The sequence below is a fragment of the Pyxicephalus adspersus genome, chromosome Z (genome assembly GCF_032062135.1).
Source record: "Pyxicephalus adspersus chromosome Z, UCB_Pads_2.0, whole genome shotgun sequence".
In the NCBI taxonomy this organism is placed as follows: domain Eukaryota; kingdom Metazoa; phylum Chordata; class Amphibia; order Anura; family Pyxicephalidae; genus Pyxicephalus; species Pyxicephalus adspersus.
Window position 1 is genome coordinate 32,806,841 of NC_092871.1, and position 24,962 is coordinate 32,831,802.

The 24,962-nt window shown below is 37.2% G+C and overlaps 1 protein-coding gene across 3 annotated transcripts in view; it reads right to left on the minus strand.

Annotated features, from left to right (window-relative positions):
• Positions 1-372: 372 nt before the first annotated feature.
• Positions 373-24,962, minus strand: part of RADX (RPA1 related single stranded DNA binding protein, X-linked) — a 33,477-nt gene continuing 8,887 nt past the window's right edge. The window contains exons 4-15 of one of the 3 annotated variants that reach the window (XM_072431391.1): positions 18,734-18,842; positions 16,448-16,539; positions 14,030-14,152; positions 13,055-13,153; positions 10,039-10,206; positions 7,744-7,892; positions 6,728-6,933; positions 5,607-5,690; positions 3,771-3,859; positions 2,515-2,817; positions 1,490-1,639; positions 373-874 (exon numbers count right to left, since the gene is read on the minus strand). In XM_072431391.1, coding sequence (XP_072287492.1) covers positions 738-874; positions 1,490-1,639; positions 2,515-2,817; positions 3,771-3,859; positions 5,607-5,690; positions 6,728-6,933; positions 7,744-7,892; positions 10,039-10,206; positions 13,055-13,153; positions 14,030-14,152; positions 16,448-16,539; positions 18,734-18,842 — 1,709 coding nt within the window. In that variant the 3' untranslated portion in view covers positions 373-737. Of the gene's footprint in view, positions 875-1,489; positions 1,640-2,514; positions 2,818-3,770; positions 3,860-5,606; positions 5,724-6,727; positions 6,934-7,743; positions 7,893-10,038; positions 10,207-13,054; positions 13,154-14,029; positions 14,153-16,447; positions 16,540-18,733; positions 18,843-24,962 lie in introns of all 3 variants that reach the window. The other 2 variants (XM_072431389.1, XM_072431388.1) reach the window with 2 other exon arrangements.

Genomic DNA, 24,962 nt, shown 5'->3' on the forward strand with positions numbered 1-24,962 from the left:
TTACATATAGGCAATGTAATGTCAATAGAATTATATTGCTTTAATCTTTTAAAACACAGTGTCTTGGCATAGCTTGTGATTTCATAGGACAACCATACCTGTTTGTTACATACGTATGTTGTTACATACTCTGCTACCTGTTTTGCACAGTGGTGGTGCTGTATTGCTCCTTCCCACAATGCAATATGTATGAGTTGGCCAACTCTTTGAAAACAACCCCCATTGTAGAAATGGCTTCTCAGCACTGTACAGGATATGACCTACCATGCATACTGGCTGCTACCAGCACTAAATGTACTGCAAAATATGGGGGAATGTGTATTCATCCAGATGAAATTACTTTGGGACAAAGGCAATGAGGAGTTGAGAGACTTGTGTTTTTTGTTTGTTGTGCCTGACTGTAATATTCAACTTTATTACAGGACAAAAACAGCAGAAGAAGCAAGACTGTAATATTTAAAGTAAACACTGCAATAATAATTTAGGATAGGTGCTCACTGAAATCACTATACAGTACTATCCCATGAAAAATTAAATGTAAAAAAATATATATAGACAGAAAATACATTACTATTGAAATTAATGAGTTTCTAAAATGTAAAGCTAAATGTACAGCTTTCCTTGCGCCACCTATAGTACATGATTGGAAAGTGTTAAAAAACACATTTCTTCATACAGAAAATGTAAACAATACATAAAACAGTTTAGTACAGTAACTTAGTAGTACTATGTTACAGTTATGACAACACCTCTGTGATGGGATAATAAACTCTGTTCAGGAAAATTTCCACTTTTCCTTTACCCAGATGGCAGATGTCCAGGATACATATAGTATGCAGCCTGTCCTGTGCACGAGCATATTCCTTAAGTTCATCTGAAATAAAATATGCACAATACCAATTATGAGAAAAATGCAATGAAAGGACAGCTTTTATGTCTGAGCGAAGAACTTCCCAAAAGATATCCATGGGCATGAAATAATTGTGTGATTCTATTTAATCCAAACTAATTAATGATTGTAAACCATACAAGGGGTAACAAATGATCAGCCCAATTTTTTTTTGCTGACTGTTGTTGCCTTCTTTATGATAAGCCTGATGTTGGAGGAGTCTATTTAGCTTCCTGTCCTGGAAATATTAGTATACATGTTATATATGTTATATATTATATGTTATATAATATTCATGCACTTACAGCCATCTAATGTCAATGAGCTTGTGTAGGAAGTCTGTTGCCTTGAGCAGTCTCTTCCCTAAATGTAGTTAGATTAAGTATAGAAAGCATTTAATCCTCCAATGCATATTAAAAAATATTAATAAATACAAATATATTTGTATATAATATATATATATATTATGTATGATTTTAATTAGACATAGAACTGGGCTGGCTTTAATATTAGGGACTGTCCGGCGGAATCATACATTGCTTTTGTGAAAGAAAAAAAAATCACTTTCTTGCTAAAGCACAAAATATGCCATTTTCTCACCTTTCAGAGACAGCCAGTGACGCTCCTGGGATTCGGCATTCCAATCAGTACTGAGGCACTGCATTTGGGCAGGAAGGCAATTTGACCCAAACAGTGTGAAGTTTTTATATACAGGCAGACACACATCTATTGCTAGATCATGATTTATACCTGTTAAGACAACACAAAGACATCCATTCATCATTTTTCAGAAAGGATTCGCTTCCTTTCAGCTTTAAAATTGGATACAGATATGATAAATGAGAACACTGATATACATACATACATACGAATATCAATAAAACTGGTTTGCATATACTAAAAGAAAGGAAAAAAGGAAATATACACATTTTATAGTTGGCATCTTATGAAATCAGATAAGTCACTCAAGTCTAATGACTTTCCCTCTGCAGAGATGTTTTTTTGTGTTTCAAATTTGAGACATGTTTATTTATATGATGTTGAACTTGGAGTGATTTATATATCGCCAATAATAAAACATGCATATCAATCAGAAGGAAAGAGGTAGTATCCTGTTCCCAGTTCACACAGTGTTACAAAACCATAATTCAATGCAGTCCTTTCAAATGGGTTAATATGTTTATCTGACCTGCAATGATTAATATAAATGTTTATTGCATGTTTTAACAGATAAAGACATTATTGGGACCATGTCATGAGTAATTAATAGAGGCGGACATTATTTCTTTGGGAATGCTAGTACCGGCCCTGTTCTGTTGCTTTTTCTGTCGATTCAAAGAAAACATTTCCTTAAAATAATATTAAAGCTGCCTCTGGATTTGTGCACCTGCAATTTACCTGGTTGCATACTAACTCTCCTACTTTCCTGATCATGTATGTATGAAAGCTGGTGGGTCCACATTTTTAGAAAGAGAACAATGGCACCCTTTACATATCTCTCAGTACAGGTACACTCTAATACTGACTAATGAAGAAAAATAAGTGAGGTACAATTATGCAAAGAATGTGAAAATAACTGAACTGCTTTTAATAAAACCTTATATTAGAGTCTGCGGATAATTTACCCAGTATGGTGACTTCATAATGGCCAGGCCCGCCAGTAGAAAAATCTTGGGATATTATGTCTGAGGTACACAATGACTTCATTAGCTTGGCTGGGTGAAGATTGTACTGCTGCAAGAGGAACTCCTTGTGTTTGGGGTCAAATTTTCGAAGAAGGCTTTCTGGAAACACTGTGCTATAATGTAAGTGACTTTTAAGGTTATGTTTAACCTCAGGCCAAAGAGCACTTTCCCAGAATCTTCCAGGAGACAATGTTCCATCACTCTCTTCATTCTCTGCAACACTGCTACGAGTTGTCTCATCTGCTGTGCAAATAAAAGGTTGAAATATGTATGCATATTTATTCAACAGATACAAAACAGAGTATTTGTCCTTGCATTAAAGGAATTATGTATAAACATTGTCCTATCAGTTGCTGTACAAAGGGATATCCATATCTACAAAATTGTTTTGTGTGCATTCTGCCAAGTTGAATACAGCATTGTGTTGTTGTTGGCCATTTAATAGAATACAGTACAAGAAAGGACTAGGAAAGTTCAGATTACAGAAAAGCACTGGTAGCCATAGCATGACTGTCAGAGAAGAAGGTCAGAGAAGGTCACCCCCGTGGGGCAACAACCAGCAATAACAAACAAGAAGAGAAGAGTACATTATCTTTAAAACATCTTTATTACAAACACAGTAAAACTGCACTCCTATGTTAGAAAAAAACAAAAACTAACTATTAGATTTTTTTGAGGCAGAAATGGTATGCAAAGAATAATGCCATTTGAGCTTGGAAAATAGTATGAACATGGTGGCGGAGGACTAAGTGGTGATTGTGGCCTGGACCTGTTCCCACTGGAGAAAGGAACACAGAGAGGTAGAAGTGCCATAATGTATGATGTACACATTTAAACATTATAGTGAGAGCTCACCCTGATCCAAGAGAATTTAGTTCCACTTTATATATCTACCAAGTGCTGGGTGCAAACAAAAGCAACATGCTGTAAAAAGCTATTTTCTATATCCCTTTATATTCATTGATGGAGGAAAGACAAAGAAAAGAATTACAGCTAGGACAGATTTAATGTTTTTAAGATCCACAATCTATTGCTTTACCACTGATGAAACTATTCTACAATATAAGGCAACTAGTGCCCATCTCCATCACAAACCAACTGAATGCCCCAATACAAAAATGGTAATTCTAGCCACTGTTCTTTACAATGTAGGTTAGAGCAAAAAGAAGACTTAAATAACATTTATAAACAATTACCTTCAGAAAACAAGGATTCATGTATGCTGGTGTTCACATCACGAGTGGGGTATTGCACAGTATGGCTACTTTTTGATATATTCACAGATCTGAAAGAGAAAAAAATACAGTGATTTTTGACTCGTTAACAATATTAGAAAGTTTTTTTCCTGTGTATCATGTAGATGAAGGTAAAGGTGAAAAACAGGTCATTAGTGTTCACAAAAGAAGGCAGAGACTGGCAGATTGCCTTCCTTCCTTAGGGCTACTAGGAAAATTGTGATGCTGCTTCCATAGCTTTTGTATTGGACCTTGAACAAGACTACAGATCAGGAGATTTGATAATAATGGCTGTATGCATATTTTTTTAGTGACAAAAAAAAAACAAAAACATATCAGTGAGACACCTTTTTACTAATGCACAAAATAGTATGGCCCATTTCAGATTGTATTTACCATTGCATTGTGCTCCCATTCAATGATGTGAATGGGAGCAGTTTGGAATCATTTCATGCAATGTTTGTGTTGTGGGGTGGTTTCTGGTAGCTTTTGGCTGTCCAGTTCATTTTTCTCCTCTGCGGGGAAGCACTGCAACCACAATAGCAATGTGCTTTATCCTGTGGTGCAGTCAGCCGCTCCTGAGTGCAAAGCAGTAGTTTGCTATGGGCCTGGGAGCAGCTTACTGCAGTTTGCAGTGGTAATCGTGAAAGGGGGCTTAGTGTCCAAACTTTTACAATTGGTTAAGTATTGATTTACCTTAAAAAGCAACCCTTCTGGCCCCAGTAAATCCCAGAAGAAAGTCCGCTGTTCTCTCTAGAAGCAGTAGCCCGACTGCAGAGTTCCAACAGTAATCAACGTTCATGCTACATGCTGATTTGTAATCTAAACTACATTCCAATAGGCCAACCTTTTGACACCAAGATTTTGAAAGGCACGATAATGCTTACAAAAAAAAAAAAAAAAAAAAAGTTTTTTACATGCTTATTAAATGCTTTTTGTTAAATGCTTAAATGTTAAGGGGAAATAAAACAGGTGAGCCTTTTCTGTAATTTTCTGACCTCCAAAGCATTAAAAAACACCAGGAGCATTTTTCTGATGTTTGGGTTTAAAAAAAGTAGCAATAAACTCTGAACAAAAAAATCTAAATTATAACTAGCAAACAATCATCACTTTCTTGATGAAATTCTACAATTCTTGTATTTAACTGCCTGTGTGAATGTTGTCTTAGCTGCAGGAATATTTAATCTCTACTTTCAGACAGAAAGAAGGTCACGAGTTTACTAATATGCAGCCATAGGTGGACTTCCCATGATACTTTTTCTCTTTGCACTTGTAACAGTTAAACTTTCAAGGCAAGCTTCATAGATCTACCTTCTTTATCTCGGCCCATAAAGTACTCCAGTACTTGAATAATGGTTGCACCGAGCAAAGGTGGGTAGACCCATAAAAATCTGTTCTGAAAGTTTAACTGTTAGCAGCGCAAACAGAAAATGTATCATGGACAATACTTAACTGTTGTTAAAAAATATAGTAAAAATATTTACTATAGCGGCCTGCACCCATTTTGGAAGGCTTACTAAAAGATTTTTAAAAAGAAATTTGGAATGAGGAATTTGTGCCTATTCAGTCAAACGATCATTTGACACCCCCATCATTATAGTGAAAGGAACTTTCACAAGCAAGCACAGCTCTACATTAAATGCGGCACAGAATATAATGTAAGGTAGTCAGGCCATAAAGCTACTTTTTAAATAGGCCCTTATTAAAAGGTAAACATACTTAAATTCGGAAACATAGCTAAAATCAGCAAGCCATAGGGTGGAAACAAATAAAATTTATGAAACACTTTTTACTCACAAATCTTCCACGGCATGTATCCTTATCCTCTTAACCATGGACACATTACTGGATTCACTGGCTGCACGTAGCTCTGTTTGAGTGCTTGAAAAACATGAAGAAAAAGGCTGTAATGAACTGTGAACAAAAAAAAGTCTACATTTATTAATATTGCACTTGCTTCACTGGCACCTAATGATTTTTTCTGGATGTTGGTGACTATTGTCCATGACCTTTTCATTCAGCACTCTTGGATTGAAGAATGCATTTCAATAGAACCATTGGCAACTATTACAATCTGTAATGATGTTTGATAGGATCCTTGCCATGTATGTATGCATGCATGTATGTATGTAAAACAGGAGATTTTATTTCCACCATTAGAAGCACTGAGGTTTGTGTATTAAAAGTAATGCAGACTAACATTTTGGGAAAGCACAAGTTTTCTGACGGAACAACCCAATGCAATGTTAATTTGACATTTCGGACATCACCCATGTAATTTTTCTATTTACAGAACTCCAGGATTTCTTTTATCACACAGGCCTCCAACAACTTCTCGTATTCATGCAGTGTTAAAAAAACATCTTTGATATTGATTAAAGAACATGAACAGAGCGGACTATCAGAAACTTGGAAATTTATAACACTTTGCATGAAAAACAGCATAAATTCAAAAAGGATGCTTTAATCTACCTCAAAGTAGAAACTGCTTTATAGTAAAGCAACAATGCAAAAAGACTATATGCTTGGAGATATGTACCAGTTTAATTTCAACCCAGGCTGATGGTGATCGCAAGCATACATAATGGGAATAATATTATTTAATTTGCAGCAAGTACAATCATGGACAGTATTTAATTCTATTTGCAACAGGTAAATCTTTTGGACAAGTTACCTGGATCTACCCATTTAGGCTTGTTCTGAAAATTTGCGTGTTACCATTGCAAACAGAAAGATCAAGGACAGTACTAAACTGTGTCAGAAGAAAACTAAACAAAAACCTATATATAATAAATGATATAATGTAAAACCCAAGGCATATTCACTATAGCAGGGTTTACTAAAAGATTCTAGAATTAGTGTATCAACAAGCCAAGAAGTGGTATAAAAAGAAAATATATGAGAAGTCATTTACTCACTCATCTTCTGCTGCATGTTTCCTCCGTCTTGTCACGACGGTCACATTACTGGTTTCACTGTGAGGCACAGCCTCTTCAGGAATGCTTTGAGATGTGGTCACGCCAGTCGAACACTTGCTCTGTGCAGCACTGAGAGATTGGTCCACAGTGTCCAATTCAGGGTTTCCATGATGTGCCACAGACACAAAAGAGACCAGCTCTTCATGCTAGAAAAACAAAGCACAAAATAAAAAAAAAATTAAAATAACAGAAGCTAAAGGCAAAGCTAAACCCAGTAACTAAAATCTCATATATGCTTTAACAAAACATACATATATGACAAAAATATATAAAATTTACGTTCAAAGTAGTAACTAAGAACGTACATTTATATAGTTTGTCATGAAAAAAATACCTAGCGATTCTATTCTAACATTCTTTAACTATTTCACCAGTGTCGTCACCAGAGGATCACATGCAGCAATGCCAAAGCAACCTATAATGCCATGCAGCAGTTAATAGAGTGCATGCATAAATGTGGACAAAACGACGCTACAAAGAAGCTACAGGAGAGAGGTAGCACTAAGATTAAACAAAGAACTGAAAAGGATAGGAAAAAAATATATTTTTGAAATAGCAACCGCACATTTACAATTAATAGGTTAAAGAGTTAACTGTGCTAAAAAAAAAAAAAAAAAAAAAAAAAAGGCTGCATAATTTTTCTAGTTTGGACAATGTTCCTGAGACAAAACGTGCAAAATTTATTCTGTGATTTGCCCTGTTTATGACAAAATAATTATGGTTTTAGTAAAACAACTAAACATTTTAGAGTAATTTAGTAATTTAAGTAAAATAAAATGCTTTTTAAAAATTAGGTTAGTTTTTTTTTTTTTTTTTTATAAAACACTAGAATGACAAACAAGTGAAAAGAAATTGAAAATAATGTTTACACATGAATGCTAAAGACAAGCAAAATATTACCACCAATGAGCAAAAAAATAATACATAAGGGATAAGGAAATTAAAAGGACACATACCGATCGTACTTCTAAGGCTTCTAGTTCCTCATTTCCAACATATCTGCAAGCAGCAATTATACCCTGAATAGCAACACGCCTGTGTTCTCTATACTGAAGTTGGCCAAGAAGTGTCTGAAGTTCATCAATTGTGGATATCATCTTTTCTACTGTCAAATGAAATGATAAATTTGTAGAAAAATTTCTGGATACTTGTTCAAGGAAAATACAAGATATATACTTTAATACCAAAAAAATGCACTCCCAGTAATTATTCTATTGTATCATACTAATTTATACAAATGTAAGGTGATCCAGAGTCCTTTACAGAAAACACTAAACCATTCAGTGTTTGTCCTTCTGAATACATCACTTGAGCTGGACATGCGTGATCTTTGGTGGTCCTATCTTTTATGGATATTAAAGACTTAAAACTATATACACCTAGCATTGCAATTAACCGTTTACAGCTCATGTGGCAAGAAATGCAAAATTTGATATGAAATTATAAACATTTTAAGCCGGACCTATCACCACATTTTTGTGCATGCCTGAGATTGGGCATGCGTTATCAAGGGCTTTGCTGTAATGAAAAAAATAAAGGACTCGATCTCATGCACGGAGTGAGATTGCCTTTTTTTCTGGAAGACATGTCACCTGATCTTGTGTCTGCACATTATGAGTTCAGGTGATGTGAGAAGAATCTTGAAAAAAGAAGATGGCAGTGCTGGAGAGAACAGCGAGCACTGGAACAAAAATGGAAGATGAGACAGCGCGGGAATGGCTGGGCTCCATTTGTGGATGCATTAATGGCTTGTCACAGGTAAAGACAAGTTTCTTTTTCTTTGTGAAAGTTACACTTTAAATGACTCAGGTGAAGTGTAGAGTATAAGAGTAATCTTACATATTTTACATATCTTACATATTAGGGGGTGCTGAGAAGTTTCTGGCTTTGCCCCCTTCCAGATGAAATAGAAAAATGAGTGTGGGGGCATATGACAGCCTAATATCTTAGTATGTAACTGTGCAAATATCAGGCACAAGCAGGTTTCACGTCGTTGGAGTTACGAGCCGTCATGGAGTTTTTGTTTCTCCAGGGAAAGCTAGCAAAGGACATTCACACTGAGATGTCACAAACACTGGGGGAGAAGTGTCCTTTCAACAGCACTGTCAAAACCTGGATATCTTGTTTCAACACTGGGCATTTCAACCCCCCCCCCCCCAAACTCAACTGACTCCGCAACCTGCGATGCTGTCCATGAGCCGATAATTGAGGACCAGAGAAATATCCGTAAAAAAGATAGCCCAGATACTTGACATCTCAAGGGAGCGTGTTTGGTTTATCCCCACCACTATCCTAGACATGCGTAAGCTTTCAGCGAAGTGGGAGCTGAAATGTTTGAACAGTGATCAAAAAAAGGAACGAGATGAAGCATCCAAAGCCACAGCGGGTCCCCGTGGCAGAAGAAGTTCCAACCCCAGAAATTGACCAAAAGCCATGGTGTCCGTTTTCTGGGACAAAGACAAGGACTTTTTTTGAACGGTCTAGAAAAGCTGCAACTACGTTGTACCATGTGCATCAGTCTCAGGGGGGAATATGTTGAATAAATGTGTTAGTTTATAACTCTGGCTCTCTTCTTTCTGGGAAAAGCCAGGAACTTCTCAGCACCCCCTCGTATTACACATATTACTATAGAAGACTAATGAATCTTTTTACATTAGTGTGGAAACTCAGATGAAATACAATGAACTTCCGAAAGAAAGGTTTCCTCCTTTCTATTCTTCAAGAATATAAAAACAGTGGTACCACTGTCTCCCGCTCCATCTAATGCTACAAATACATAAGGTAGCTAAACATCTGTATCTGCTCCCTCTAGCCTAAGGCTACGCACAGGTCAAATGAATCTCGTCCGATCACTTCAGGGCTGATATTGAACGAGAATCTGGCGTGTGTACAGCACTCGTCATCCGTTGTTTCGATGACCGTCCTGGTGGATCCACAGACGCGAACAATCATAATGAAAGTGAAGGGAAGAGAGCACAACAGGGTGCCACTCCTTCGTTCTTCCCCTTCCCTTGGAGCAGAAAGGGGTTGTATGTACAGCGCTCGCTCATGCATTGTGCAGTCTTTTATTGCACATGTGTACCCAGCTTTAAAATACTGCCCTGTAAACAGAAGAGAGGCAAATGTGCAAATTGCATGGCAAGATGGAGGTATCTCTAACATATGGATTACATTTATGGGATAACACTCATCTTGCAAAAAAAAAAAAAAAAAAAAAGGTAGATATTAAGATACATAGTTTAAAAACAAACCTTTATTATCGCCACAGTACTTGGCAAAAGTTGTTGGTGTTTGTGGGTATGGATGATAGCCACCAATGGTGACTATTCCCCTATAATCAGCTTCACGATGAGTTTTGCTCCACTTAATAAAATCTTGTACTTTTTCATCAGTTCTATAAGGCTGTCTTTTATGATAATCTGAAAGACAAAATACTATTAAAATTACTGTGAAATGTATAATGTGTAATGTATACAAATATACAAACGGATACTGGCAAAGCCTTGGGCAGGACCGAAACTTTATCTGAAAAGCCAATGGCCCATCAGTTCTTTATCAGATAAAAGGAGAAATGTATCTTTTTTGTTAGAGCTAGCTTAAAGCTTGAAAGTACAAGGAAAAAAATATGGTGCTAAAGATTCAGATTTCAATAAATGTATTTCAAAAGCACGTCCAAATCACGTCTGGCAAAAATGTCCAAAATTATTAAAATACTTATAGATATTAACAGTATCCTAAGTGACGAATTTAAGAAATAAACTAGCCCCGAATATTTTGGACTAACCCAAACTAGGGGTCTGATAAAAGAAAGGACATTAATTGCTTCATAATAGCTTGGTAACGGCTTCTATTCTGTACTTCATTCTAATATATGTGCAATTTATGTACATTTTATTCCTTAATATAGATATGTTTTATGGTTATAAAAAATAATGCAGTATTTATAGTATCTGTGTGATAATTTTTTATAATCACCATGTATTTAAGTACCGTTTCTATAATGATATTTGTATATGTTTTGATATTTAAGCCTTGTGCCATTGGCGTAATCTGAACTAGATATACATTGAAGTGTTAACTTGTTTGAGTTTATAAGCAGAATAAATAATGGCTCCACCCCTGATTGGAGGTGTCCAAAGTCACAGTATACTGGCAGCAGGAACATACTGATAACTAGAGCTTCAGATGGCTGTTGGAAGCAGGGAGATGTTTGTTACCTAAATGCTGTATGGTAATAGGGACATTCCTGTTTAGCATAAATGGCTTACTCACTACACAAGCCTTCAGAGACAGTAAATGCTAAGGCAATGCCAGGCAGCTCTGAACCTGGAAAATGCTCCATTGATAATCTGGTACCAGAAAAGGTTTAAAAAGCTTCTTATGCAGAACACACAGCGGCTGAAAGGTCATGTTCAGGCTATCCCAGTAATGTCCAGTCCATTGAGATTCAGATATATCACTATTGTCTGATTGCTGATGAGACATACAGGATAGCTGCAATTGAGGAGTCTACCTTTTACAGCAATGTAGAGGAGTCTAAAGCTTTCAGACAGACAAGCTGACAAAATGTCCATACCCCTAGAATGCTAGCAAAGAACGAAACCATGATGGTAGAAGAGGGGGTTATCATGATCTTCAGTTTCTTTGCTTGCTGCTGTCCAAACCTCCTATAGGCAGCACTATAGCAGAAAGGTACAAGACTTTCTGTGTCTCCAATGGAAATAAAGAAAATGGATTATTTGTAATCAATGTAAAATCATCTAAATTCAATCAAGCTAAGTCGCCATTTATTTTCAGGCTGGACTGACCAACCAAAATACGTCTTCTCTTAGTATTATTCACCACAAGTGAAAGTAGACTTCAGCACAAGTCACTGCATTGAACAGACCCATTAACACCTGGCTTACCCTCAGTCCAGCCATTAAAGCTAGAACCATTAACGCTAAAAAATATTAAACGGTGAAAGGCAGGACTACAAATTTTGTGGGATTACCAGTGCATTGTGTTTTGTTTTGTTTCAGGATCAAGATCCAGGTTTCGTCACTAGTGTTGACTTTTTGAAAGAGGTTAAAAGGTCCACTTCAAATTCCTGCAGAATGTCAGTGCAAATTTCCTTGCGGCACTCATTTTGCTCTAGTGTGAAATTTTACTAAACATTTCAAATGGAAGTGTTACTTTTAAACTTATCATGATTTCAGCATGACGGGAAACACAACTGCATTAAACGGTCACTGAGAAACAGCAGAGAGTGAGGTGGATTGTTGTGCAAGTTTGGACATGTTTAGACATGCATAGCAAGTGCTTATAATCCGTTCTCACTGCTTTGTTAAAGAGACAGAAACACAGTCTACTTATTTAATATAAAGACTGTGTGTGATTGTGTGTCACATCTGCTGGTGGGACAAGTGGGGTAGTAGGATAGCTCAGTGATAACACCCTCATCTTGCAGCACCAGATTTGGACACTGCTGGCATGGGGTTTTCCCTTCATTTGTAAGGATTTTTTCTGGGTACTCAATTTCCTTTTAAACCCTCACTCCCCAAAAAATCTTTATCAGTCTTTAACTACAGTAAGAACATTGAATTGTGAGCTTATCCGAGTCATGACATAAGACTAGTAATATATATAAGTGGTTTTGCAGCTTAAAATTCATTGCAAAACAGTTTTACACATTACAAGCCTTTTTAAGCAATTGCAATTCAAAAAAAATTGTTTCCATTGGGCTTTTGCAGCTGTCAATAATGTTATTAAACCGCACCTCTTCTCTGCTAGTATCAAAGACCTGCTATTGTTGGCTATATAAATTATTAACCTCTCCCAACATATGTATACTTTTTATTATTAAGTTATGTACACGTGTCATATGATTCTTGGGCGATATGAGCTGTAGGGCTCATCTCAGACGAGAATTTGACATGTGTACAGAGACCGTCTGACATCATTCATGGATCCGTCCTGACGGATCCAATAAAAGTGAGGGGAGGAGAGAGCAGCAGGGTTTCGCTCGCTTGTTCTCCTCCCTCCCCTCTCTATAGAACAGAACGGTGCTGTATATACAGCTCTTGTTCATTCATCTTACAGTTGTTTGTTATTGAAAACAATAGTGAAAGATCGTTTCCAACAACAAAAATCTAGCATGTGTATGTAGTCTTAGACTCTGTTATATTTGTATAGATTAGAGTTTAAAACAATTACAGACACAAGTGATTTAACATTAGGAAAAAGCAAACTCAGAGTAACTAGAGTTTTTTTTTTTCGTTTACACACCATTTTTAAACACTTGACTTTCATTGGAGGTTGTAAGGTAAATCGCATCCTCTGGATATTCACGGACCACTCGCATCTGCGTGCACACCAGATAAGTCACTACAAAAAAAAAACAACAAATATTAAATTGTGAACAGAAAGCCACTGAGACTTAGTTGGAATTAAAACTAAGCACTCTTAGAAACTTTAGAATTGAAGTGAAAATTTAACAAACAAAAAGGATTGTGTTGATTTTTGTGTAGACATTAGGATAATCGTTGTCTTATTGTGATGATGTCTGCTATGTTTATGAGTTCAAGTAGATCTTAGCAGTACTTGCCCCGGTTACAAAAGCCTCCAAAGCAAAGATTTCTATTAAGGCTGAGAAAAAAGTGGTTCTGACAGTTAGGTGTACTGTATACACTTGTAAGCATCAGCTTATACATGGAGAATATTATCACAAAAGATTTACAAAAGGTTGCATGTTGAGGCAAATACAAAAAGCCTGTGTAAACGAATAACAGTTACTCCAGTAATACACATTTACATTGTATTGATGCTTTCACATTCACCATACTGTATATTGCAGTGGTCGCCAACCTCTTTGGACCTACAGACCGCACACGGGGGAGGAGCGGTGTGTCACTCAAAGGGGAAGAAACTTCCCGAGTGGCGTCATGATACCAGAACCGTCCAGAGCCACAATTGCAATGCAATGTCTCGGGGAGACATGGTCCGTGGCCAGAACCATGGACCACCAAAATTTTCTCGCAGACTGCTGGTATATTTTCTTGGCAACTGCAGGTATATTGTATTGACAGGTATGTTGATAAAAGCTTTTGACAAAGTGGGGTTATGATCAAACAGGAACACAGGCAGGAAAATAACTGAATATATGCATTCTTTGTCTTTTATGATTGTTCATTTCTTGCTATAGAAATCAGCTAGCCTTTTGCACTATTGGTAGTCAAGTTCTAATATAGCATATATACTCACAAGGATAAATGTTCTCAAACATGCTTGGTTGTGAAGTTGCAAAAATTTCAAGTGGAAGTGGCTGGTCAGAGGTCCCATCAATCACATGGACCCAACGATACAACCAAAAATCTTCACCATCATCTAAACAAAGAAACCATAAATCAGGAACAGCAGGTTGTTTCACACACATCAATCAAATATGCTTTACCAGACAGCATATAAACAGAACATACGAGGGGGTTCTGAGAAGTTCCTGGCTTTGCCCCCTTACAGATGAAATAGAAAAATGAGTGTGAGGGCAAATGGCAGCCTAATATCTTGGTATGTAACTGTGCAAATATAAGTTTTTTTATTTTAGTGAGAAGCAGAGACACAAGCAAGTTTTACATCGTTGGAGTTATGGGTCGTCGTGAATTTTTTGTTTCTCCAGGGAAAGTCAGCAAAGGACATTCACACTGAGATGTCACAAACACTGGGGGAGAAGTGTCCATCCTTACTGCACTGTTAAAACCTGAATATCTCGTTTCAAGACTGGGCATTTCACCGTTGAAGATGAGCCCAGCAGTGGGCGCCCCCAACCTCAACTGACTCGACAACCTGCGATGCTGTCCATGAGCTGATTGAGGACCGGCAAATAACCGCAAAAAAGATAGCCCAGATACTTGACATCTTACGGGAGCGTGTTGTGTTTGTTATCACCACTATCCTAGACATGTGCAAGCTTTCAGCGAAGTGGGTGCCGAAAAGTTTGAACAGTGATCAGAAGAAGGAACGAGTTGAAGCAACCAAAGCCATTTTGGCCCATTTTGAAGCTGTACAGGACTTTTTGGCTAGGTTAATGACTGAGGATGAAACCTGGCTTCACATCTATGATGCTGAAACCAAGGAACAGTCAAAGAAATGGCGCCACAGCGGAGCCCCGTGGCCGAAGAGGTTCCGAACCCAGAAATTGGCCAAAAAAGTAATGGCGTCCGTTTTCTGGGACAGAAAGTATTCTGTTGGTGGACTACCTACCTCAGGGCTCTAGTATCATCGGACAGTATTATGCTAACCTCCCGGACCAGCTGAAGGAGGCAATTAAGATGAAATGCCGTGGAAAGTTGACCAAAGGGATCTTTTTTTTGCAGGTCAATGCACCTGCGCACATGTCCAACGTTGTGGCTGCCAAATTGAACACCCTGGGTTGTCAATTGGTCTACCATCCCCCCTAGGCACCTGACCTGGCCCCTTCAGACTATTATCTGTTCCCGAATTTGAAGAAACACCTGAAGGGGCAACATTTTGAGGACATTTCTGATGTCAAAGTTGCTGGTTTGCGGCCCAACCAAAAGACTTATTTGAACGGTCTAGAAAAGCTGCAACTCCGCTGTACCAAGTGCATCAGTCCCAGGAGGGAATATGTTGAATAAATGTGTTATTTCGTAACTCTGGCTCTCTTCTTTCTGGGCAAAGCCAGGAACTTCTCGTATGTAATGTAAAAAAAGAGTTTAAGTTGCATATTTCAGTATATTTGTATCTCTGTATATAAAACTATTCAAAGCATTCACGTTTAAGAAATCATGTGACTTAGGACATTCATTTATTGGCACAGAGTATTTTATTGGCTTCTAAGAATTAAGCTTGGTTACAATTTCCTAGAAAGTAACTCATGCTTTTTGGTTAAGACTATCTCAGCCCGTTACCACCAAGTTTATACTACATCTGATAAAATGCAGGAAAACAGAGGTAGACTGACAGCATATCTTTCTAATGTTAATTTGGCTGCAGAAAACTGTTATAAGAGACATTTGCTGACTCCTACTGAAAAAAATTGGTTATGTTATGTGATATTGTGCTAACATACAAGCTTCAATGCTTTTAGATTGAACACAAGTAAGTATATAGATCATCAAATTAAAAAAACCAAAAAAAAATACTTCTTTTGAATTAGGAAGTCTCTGATTTCCTCAGATACACACACTCACAAAGTGGAGCAGTATGGGTCTCATCCTTTCAAGCCTATCTGAACTTGATATTTTAAAGTTAAATTCTAGCAGCATGTACACAGAAATGTAAGGGGGAAAAAAAGAAGCCTGTCACCTTCCAATATGTTCTAGAGAAAGATTAAAGTTCTCTGTGAAAACAGTGGTCTTAGTATTATGCAGAGGTCTGTCACAACTGGTAAGCCAAAACTGGAGCAGTTTGCTGACTGCAAAGATATAGGTCAGACATTGCAGGGATCTGACAACCTCTGCACAACACAGGGAACAGATCCTTCTATACAGCATGCTACTAGGGGACAAGATTTTCTACTCAGGTTGCAGCTTTTAGGATTCTTGCACAACACAAATGCATATGAGGAAGAAACGATTTCAGGTAATATGTATAATATACTAAAATTCATATAGTTTCAGAGGTGAATGATAGCTTGTTTTAAGGACCTTTTATTTTGGTTACCTTTTATGCGTTTTCTTTCACATCTTCCCACATATGTCACAAGACCTATTACATCACAAACTTTGTTATGAGGTAAGTTATTCAATTCTGATCTAAAATGGAAAACAAACACACAAACAAAAACAAAAAAAACAAAAATGGTAAAGAAAATACAAAATATGAAAACCTAAAAAGGGTATGGTGATACTAAAGCTCGAAAATGTACAAACTGAAAAGTAAAATTTAAAAGGTAAACTATTAAAAATCCCCAGTATAGGTACCTTAAAACCATCTTTTTATTGGAATGGGAGAGGGAGAGGAATGCACTAGGACAGTCATTCCTAAACTTGTTACTCCATAAGAACTCTTAAAATAATAATGTTGAACTCTTGCGGAACACCTACTGAAACTAATTCAGTGCTCAACCCAGAAACTTTTTAGGCCGGGTGAGAAGAAATTTTAGGTGGGTGGCAGCCCCTGTATTGTGACCAAACTCTTTGGTAACCACCCAAAAACAGCCGGGTGGGTGCTGAAAAGTGCCGGGTGGTGCACCCAGCTAAAAGTGCCTGGGGAGAACCCTCTAATTTATGGGTAAGTAGTGGGAAAAACACCCTCAAAACATTTATGGTCATAAGACATCTTTGGACACAGCTAAAAATAACAATGGTGTCATTCCAATGGCTCTGAAGAGTGAAATGGAGCCAGAACCATGCAGACGCCATTAGATGGAAGTCAATCAGCCTTTGCTCAAGGAACACCTCTGGAGGAATGTATGGTTCCACGGAACACTGAGAAATGCTAGATTTATGTCACTAGCAGCTTGCTTATGTGACATAAATGAACTGGTCAGAGTGGTATACATTAAAAATGACCTCTAAACAATATTTAGTGGTACCTATGCCTAGACTATGTATATATGTACATGAAGAACACCCAGACAAAATCCCCTCCAAGCTTGCACTGCTGTGACTGACTGTGTCAGACCTATACAAGAATAATTTGATGGAAACATTTTCACAGCAGCAGGAAGAGACAAAAAAAAACCTTGAACCTGTGCAAACCATAAATAGGTAAATAAAGCTCTTAACAGCCAAGCTGCCGAAAAATGAAATAAAAAAAAAAAAAAATGCAGCCTGCCTATGCCATCATTCGGGGTTGCTAGAGCCAAACTAACTAAAGCTAAAACTAACTCTTTTCATATATACACTTATGCCGCAAGAATTTATTTTATTCTGCCCCTGCAAAATAAAAAGAATTTCTGTACAAAACAAAGTGTAAAATGGTACTTTGTTTTGTTTTATTTGGTTATCTGAGAACCTAATATTTTTACAATTACCGGTAAGTTCTTTTGTAGCAAAAAAATCAAACTTGTTCTTACCACTCAAATCTTTCTGTTGGCTGAGCAACACATTGCAGTACTATCACAGGGCTATGAAGCAAGAAGAGTTACCTTCTACCTTTTATTGTTCCTTTTATGCAGTTGAAAGCTACACACAGATTCAGAGTTTTGCAAGTTTTTTCCCCATGTACGCCACCTGATCTATGCCTGACCACCCTGATATGAGAGGAAATCTTTCCAAAGTGAACAGAGTGCTTATGTTCAATTTTAAGAAATGTCTCTCCAGTCCTTTCTACACCTCTCCTCCCCACACATGAATTTTTCACATTTCCTTAATTTGCAGAATATGCATAGCCTCAGGGTCTATTTAGGGTAGGGCAAATTGGGCAATTGCTACCTTACATTTACTCAGGGCCCTATTTTGTCTAAAGCCAAACCTGCATACCACTACTTCCTTCCTACAGAGCCCTATCAGCAGATTTAGGTGTGGCAGAAAGTTTGTATCTGCACTGCAGCACAAGTAGAACTAAAGATTCACAATGTAAAAATACATACTAAATTTATTAATTGCGAAACAGTATTACTAAGTTGCAGTTCAAAGAGATCTACAAAAAATGTATATGTATTACAAATTTATGTAAAAAGCCTAGAACTTCTGTATAGGCAGTTGCAAAAGACTGTACAGGCTTTTTTTTGGCTTTTCTAACACGTCCCATTCAAGTCTATTTAGGTGATAAACTGCATTCAGCGTCCAGGAAACCACATGGAAACTATGCCACCGTTCAACTTAAGGATAATGAACAGACCTATTCGGTCTATTCAATCTTAACCATTAACTTCAGTTGTGTAAAAGCCCTTAAAGGTTTCTTCCCAAAAAAAAAATTTTGGTAATAAAAATAGAATAAAAGGAATATTATGTGTGGAATTAAGGAGTTTGTATGTATAAGGTAAATCATTTAAATCATCACCTTGTGACAAATTGGTATTTTACATCTGGCAGATTCCACTCAGGCTTCACATCCTCTTCTCGGATAATAGAAATCTTGGATGCAGGATCTCTGACATTCAAGCATATTTCTTAAAAAACGAAAACAAAATTGTAAATACAGTATTACAATTCTATTAAAAGCAATAACATTATATCTAGTTGAATTATGTTTAAAATGTACCATATATCCCTTTACACAAAAAGTTTTTCGGGACCCAAAAAATGGATCGCAAAAATTGAATAATAGCTTGTTGTGTTTTTATTAGATCTAAATCCCGCTTGACAGCTCTCCTTAATCTTTTCATTGTTTGTAGCAACACTAAGAAGCAAAAGAAAGCATCAGATACCCCTTCAGTGTCAGATCAAATGCTTGAGTATCAGTATGCGCATCCCAACAAAGTGCTGCACAGCACTGCAAAGCAGAGAAAATATTCACCTTTTTAAAAAAGGGAAATAAAACCAGGAAACACACTCACTGCTAGTTATTTTAGACTTCCCTATATCCTGCACGGACGCATCTATAAATCCCCTACGTTTAAAAATATATTTCCCCTTTTCAACGCTTACATAACTGTTTCCCATTATGTCTAAATGATGTTATCCGAAATTAAAATATCAGGCATCCTGCTGCCTGATTATTTAGAGAGAATTAAAGCATACCTATTCTTAGAATTTTCACTTTACATAAAAGGGTAGAGAACCCCTTTATTTTTTATTTTTAGGCGCAACATTCTTGTTAAAGAAAAAAAAAAAAAGGTGCAGCACCACCCCCTAGGCAGACGAGAATGAATGGGAGCAGAAAGACTCCCAGGATACCTACGTCAGGCATCCCGGGAGGCTCTTGGGCGCTCCTTCTACACATGCCTGAGCATCGGCCAGAGCTGCGGACCATGTCTCTCATATGGATCACAGGCTTAGGGCGGTGGACAGTTTGTGTCTATGGATGGGTTCTGGCATCATGACGTCAATCGGGGAAGTTTCTTACCCTTTGAGTGAGACAAGGCTCTTCGAGCATGCGCGGTCCGTAGTCCGTTAAATTAGTGGTCTAAAACGTCAAAAAGGTTGGCGAGCACTGGTTTACAGGAGACACAGACACAGTACATTGCAGCTTACTAGGCCTTTATAGCAATGGTTGCATTGTTTTTTTTTTATATTCATCCTCTGTCTTGTGGTAACAGCTCTCACTCACCATACTGTATCTATAGAGAAGCAGAATAGTTATCCAAAAAAGGAGCGTTAGCACTACATGACACTTCCCCCTTTCTATAAACTAGGAAAGAGGTGTTCTGTAGTATAAAGTTGAAAATGTGGATAGAAAATAACTGTTATGAGAATAATTGACAAGTTAAGGACATGGTGGTGCTGTCTGTCAAGGTCTTCTAAATCGTAGCATTTAATAGATATCTAGAGTTAGCTGTATAAAAATCTTTTAGTCTATAGTTTAGCTTTAGACACAAACAGTCTTTTTTATAAGAATAATTCTACCAACCTGGTGCTATAGATTTGTGAATTAATTGACCAGACAAAGCAAAAAAGTATAAGAATTTGCAATAAGGTTTTTTGTTCAGCAACACCATAAATCATATCTCCATCGAGACAGGAGTGATACCAAACCTGAAGAAACCTGTGAGTGCTCTTTCTATGTCATTAAACGGTTTTTCTAGATAGGTTTATTACTTTTGAAGAGTGAAGCATATTTGGGTAACTGTGGAAAGTTAACAGACAGATAAAAGAATATTTAATATGTACTTCTGTAAAAATCCGCTGTAACAGTCATACCTAATGGGAGATTAAAGACAGCCAGATGCACTGCGAGACGCAATTACAGAACAACACCGACCGCTGTGACAAAGATGAAATATGGAAGAAATAACAAAAAAGTTGTAAAAGACAAGTTCACTTATTAAATCTGATCTGTAAAGCACACATTTGTTTTTTCATTAATAAATAATTCAATGATAGAAGGCTTCTGTACATTCCTATCCTGATTGCTGAAAAATACGACTTCAGCCAGTTCTAGGCAATAGATCATATTAGCCGCATTGTGAGGCGTCTCACCTCGGTGGTTTGCAGCCAGCCCCTTTCTAGTAATAAGGCCCCTGACTCATCCATCAGCCTCTGACAAGTAATTTGCTTAGTTCATGCAGGGAAACAGAAACAAATTCTATCGACTTGTCAACACAAGATAGTTCAGGAACACAGGATGCCATCCAACTCTGAGTTATCATAGCACTGCATGACCAGCATGGGCCATAAGGTGAGGGGCACACCAATGGCTACAGCAACCTTGATGGTAGACAAACACATTCAAAGTCTGGTAAAGACAAGAAATAAGTAATAATAAGTATAATACAGAGGGCAGAACATATGCAGGACTTCTTTATTGTTTGGCATTTCATTTAACAATCACTTACACGTACATGCTACCTGCTTTTCCTCAATTTTCCATCAATAGAATGATTGGTCTGAATTCATATACATACAGATCATGGGTTCTAACCCAGAGCAAAACTGCATGAAGTTATATTCTTCCCATGTTTGAGGTCATTTCCTTCAGAAATTCCAATCTCTTCTCACTTTTCTGTTGGCCAGGCAAGTGCCTCCAAAAGTTTTTCAAGATGGTGACGTCAACCTCTGGCCATGCATTTTTTTCTTTTAAGTAATAAATAGAATATCTGTCGACTCCCTCACTACCTGTACTACCTGAAAATGTGTCCATTCAGGACACAGTAAAAACATCACGGTTTTGAACCCTGCCCTCATGAGAATTTTTTTTTTAGGCAGGGTTAGGCTTTACCAGCTTCTTTGGGGACTTCCTATGCTTGACCGCCAAAACCCCAACACCCAGAATCCCAGAAATACATACCCCCTGCCCAATTTGCTACAGTGTATTTACTGGCATTGCATTAAAGAAAGCCATTTCATCAAATTATGTGTATTATGGTTTATATGGATTTATTGTAACCACAACAGGTACAGTGACCAATATGCTAGGGTGGTGCCAGTAAGAAAAGTGCAAGCGAGTTATAAGAATTGTGCACACAACTGAATTTTACCTATCTTTCCCCAGTTGTAATCTTCCTTCCCCGATTGTCACTTAATACACAGTTTACAGTAATAAGAAAAACTTAAATACCAACCCTACAACTGCCAACAAAGCACAAAAATCTAAAATGGATAGTTCTGAAAACCAGGGACAACTCAAAATTTGTAACGACTCTGGTGGCACTATGGGTATTACACTTCACTACTAGACCTAGTAGGACTGGGTTGGGTGACAAAGGAACAAGAACCCGGAAAATGAGGGGAAGATTGCGTCGTCCAGTGTGCCGGCCCAAAGGCGGGTGCCGGGACGACACAGGACCTGATGGAAGAGACTTCCGGATGAATCAGACTGCCCTGCGGGATTGAAGGGAAGTGTATTTTTTGCGTTTTGGGGGATTTTCAGTTTAGTTCCTCTTTAAAAAGCTTTCTATAGGCTGGCAGAAGCAGGAACTTCAACGGCAAGATCAGATCACCTCCATATTAGGCAGGATTTGAGAAATAAATGTAGAAGTCACAATTCACACTTCAAGAGCTAATAAACAATTGTATTATGGGGAAGGCCTCGGTGTACAGAGAACATACAATGTCTGAAGCAATGAAAGCTGGAGAAATAAAAGTTTTAGGGCACATTACAACAGGGTATATATGTGGGGATAGGTGGGGTGACAGCATGGATAATATTCATTTATATTTTGTTTAGCAAAGTGGAGATGATACGGGTAAGCTGGTTCTGGACAGCTTTATCTCCTGGTCATAAGGTAGAAGTGAAAACTAATACAATCACTTCTGTGGCAGAACTGTGACACCATGAAGTAACAAGAACACAGGACTGTGAGATAACAGCTGTTAATTTGCATCAATTAGAAAAAAATGAGTGGTCTTTGTTTTTCTTGAACTGATGACTCAAATATATAGTGAAACGCTGACGAAGTCTTAAAAAATAAAGATGATGTCAGAAATTTAGAAGACATACCAGCTATACAAGATATAAAATGTATTAGTGATGCAGACAACCTGAATTTACAGAAAAGTCCCAAGATAACACAATAGCAGCCAGATGTTGCTATTTAAAATGCTCTTGATTAAATGACCATCAGGTCAATGTGTGTTAATAAAATGCCAAAGATGTAATGTAAAGACATAAGTAATGATCCTAAAGAAACAATTGTTGCCACACATCAAACTGAAAAGGATTATAAGGCCATTTCCAAACAATTCCATTGTTCTACAGTGGAAAACATTCAAGACCATGGCCAAGAGTGTATATCCCAGCATATTCACCCCATGGGATGACTGCGCAATGCTCAGAGAAATAAAAAAAAAAAAAAAAAACGCAGCATATCAGCACAAACACCACATAACTAATTGGCAAGCACAGTGGTTGAAAGGTGATGAAGACCAGGATACTTTGTAGTCATTGATTTTAACATGAAATCCTCCGTATACCAAAGTATTCTAGGGTCAAATGGAAGACCATGTGTGGGACAGCTAAAGCTTGGCCAAAAAAGGGTGATAATTGGGAGACAATGATACAAAGCACACCAGCAAGTCTGCAACAGAATGACTAAAAAGGAGAAGAATCAGTGGAAGAATCAGGAGAATTTTTGCAATGGCCCAATCAAAGTCCAGGCCTGAACTTGGTTGAAATGTTGTGGCAGGATCTAAGAGAGCTGTGCATAAATGAATGCCTACAGAGCTCAATAAACTGAAGCAATGTTGTAAATGTTTCTGCAGTTTGGCTTTATTTTTGTTAAATATTGACATGTTGCAATCTGTTTTGCATTGTTTTACACCTGAGGTTAAATTTATACAATTTTACCAGATTTAATCATTTTAGGACCCCTTAGGTACAGACAAGTAGGTTAAATAACAAACTCCCACAGTAGTTCCAGCTTTGTCACCTTTAAACGGAGTTTTATGTTTTTAGTGTTCAATAATGAAAAAAAAAATGAAAAATCAAAGAGACATGAAATACAAATAGCAGATACTACAGACTAAGGAACTGCAGTATGGAGATCTGAAAAGAAAACTGTGTACAAGTTACCAAATATTAACCCAAACTACATTTAGAATTTTTTCTGAACTGACCCTTTAAGCTCTGTTCCGATCTGCCTAATAATGCATACAGGAAGGCCGAGATTCTCCACTGCTAAATAACTTTGATTGCCAGTGCTCACTACAAGGGCAAATTTCCTCAGGTATTCCAAATAAAAATAAGAGCTACACCACAAGGCAAATAAAAACTGTGGTTCCTTTATTATAAGACAATTCTGAATGTAACACCACAATCAAGTGAATACAACTTTATGTTTATCCCCTAGGGCAGAGCGAAACGTGTCAGAGGAAGAGAGACTTATTTTGAGATGTAATTTATGGATCTGTGAATATTTAAATGTTATTACACTGAGCAGCATCTGCAATAAAGTAATTATGACTATATTGTGACAGAAGCACAAATAAGATCAGAATGGTTGGGAGTAATTATCCTTGTAGGGTTTAAAAGGGTAGCAAATAACACAAGGACACCTGTATTTGTCTGGGTTAAAATAGATAAGGGTTTAGTATATGTCTTTTTGGGGGGGGGGGGGGGGGGGGGGGTTCAGCTACTAATGTTAACTTACATCTTTTTTTTTTATACATACAGATGTGTATGTGAGTATGCACATGTAGAGATGTGGACAGAAGTGTGTTTGGTTGCATATAGAGACACTATATATATATATATATATATATGTGTGTTTTTTTTGGGTGGAACACTGTTGGTGCATATGAAGAAGGAAAAAAGTTCCCTCCCTTCTTTAAACACAATAAGTATCTTTTGCTCTCCTTCTCTGCTACAAAGTGGTAAACAGTTAGAAAAGGGCTTTAGAAAAATAGAGACTAAAGATATATAGCAATCATTTTGTTTTTAATTGAGAAATTGATATTTATTAGTAGAAATGGCATCCCTGGGTAATCAATTAAGTGTATGTAAATTAGAAAAAAAAAAAAAAACAATTTAAAGAATTGAACATGACAATGCTAAGCAAAGTTTTTGTAGTAAAAGAGATATCTTTATATTTAGAATCACATATGGAGACCTTGGTAGTTGTTCTGATGAAGCTGCAATAGACAAAATGTGTCAAGAAGGACAAAGATCTATATAAAAAAAAAGATGGTCAAAA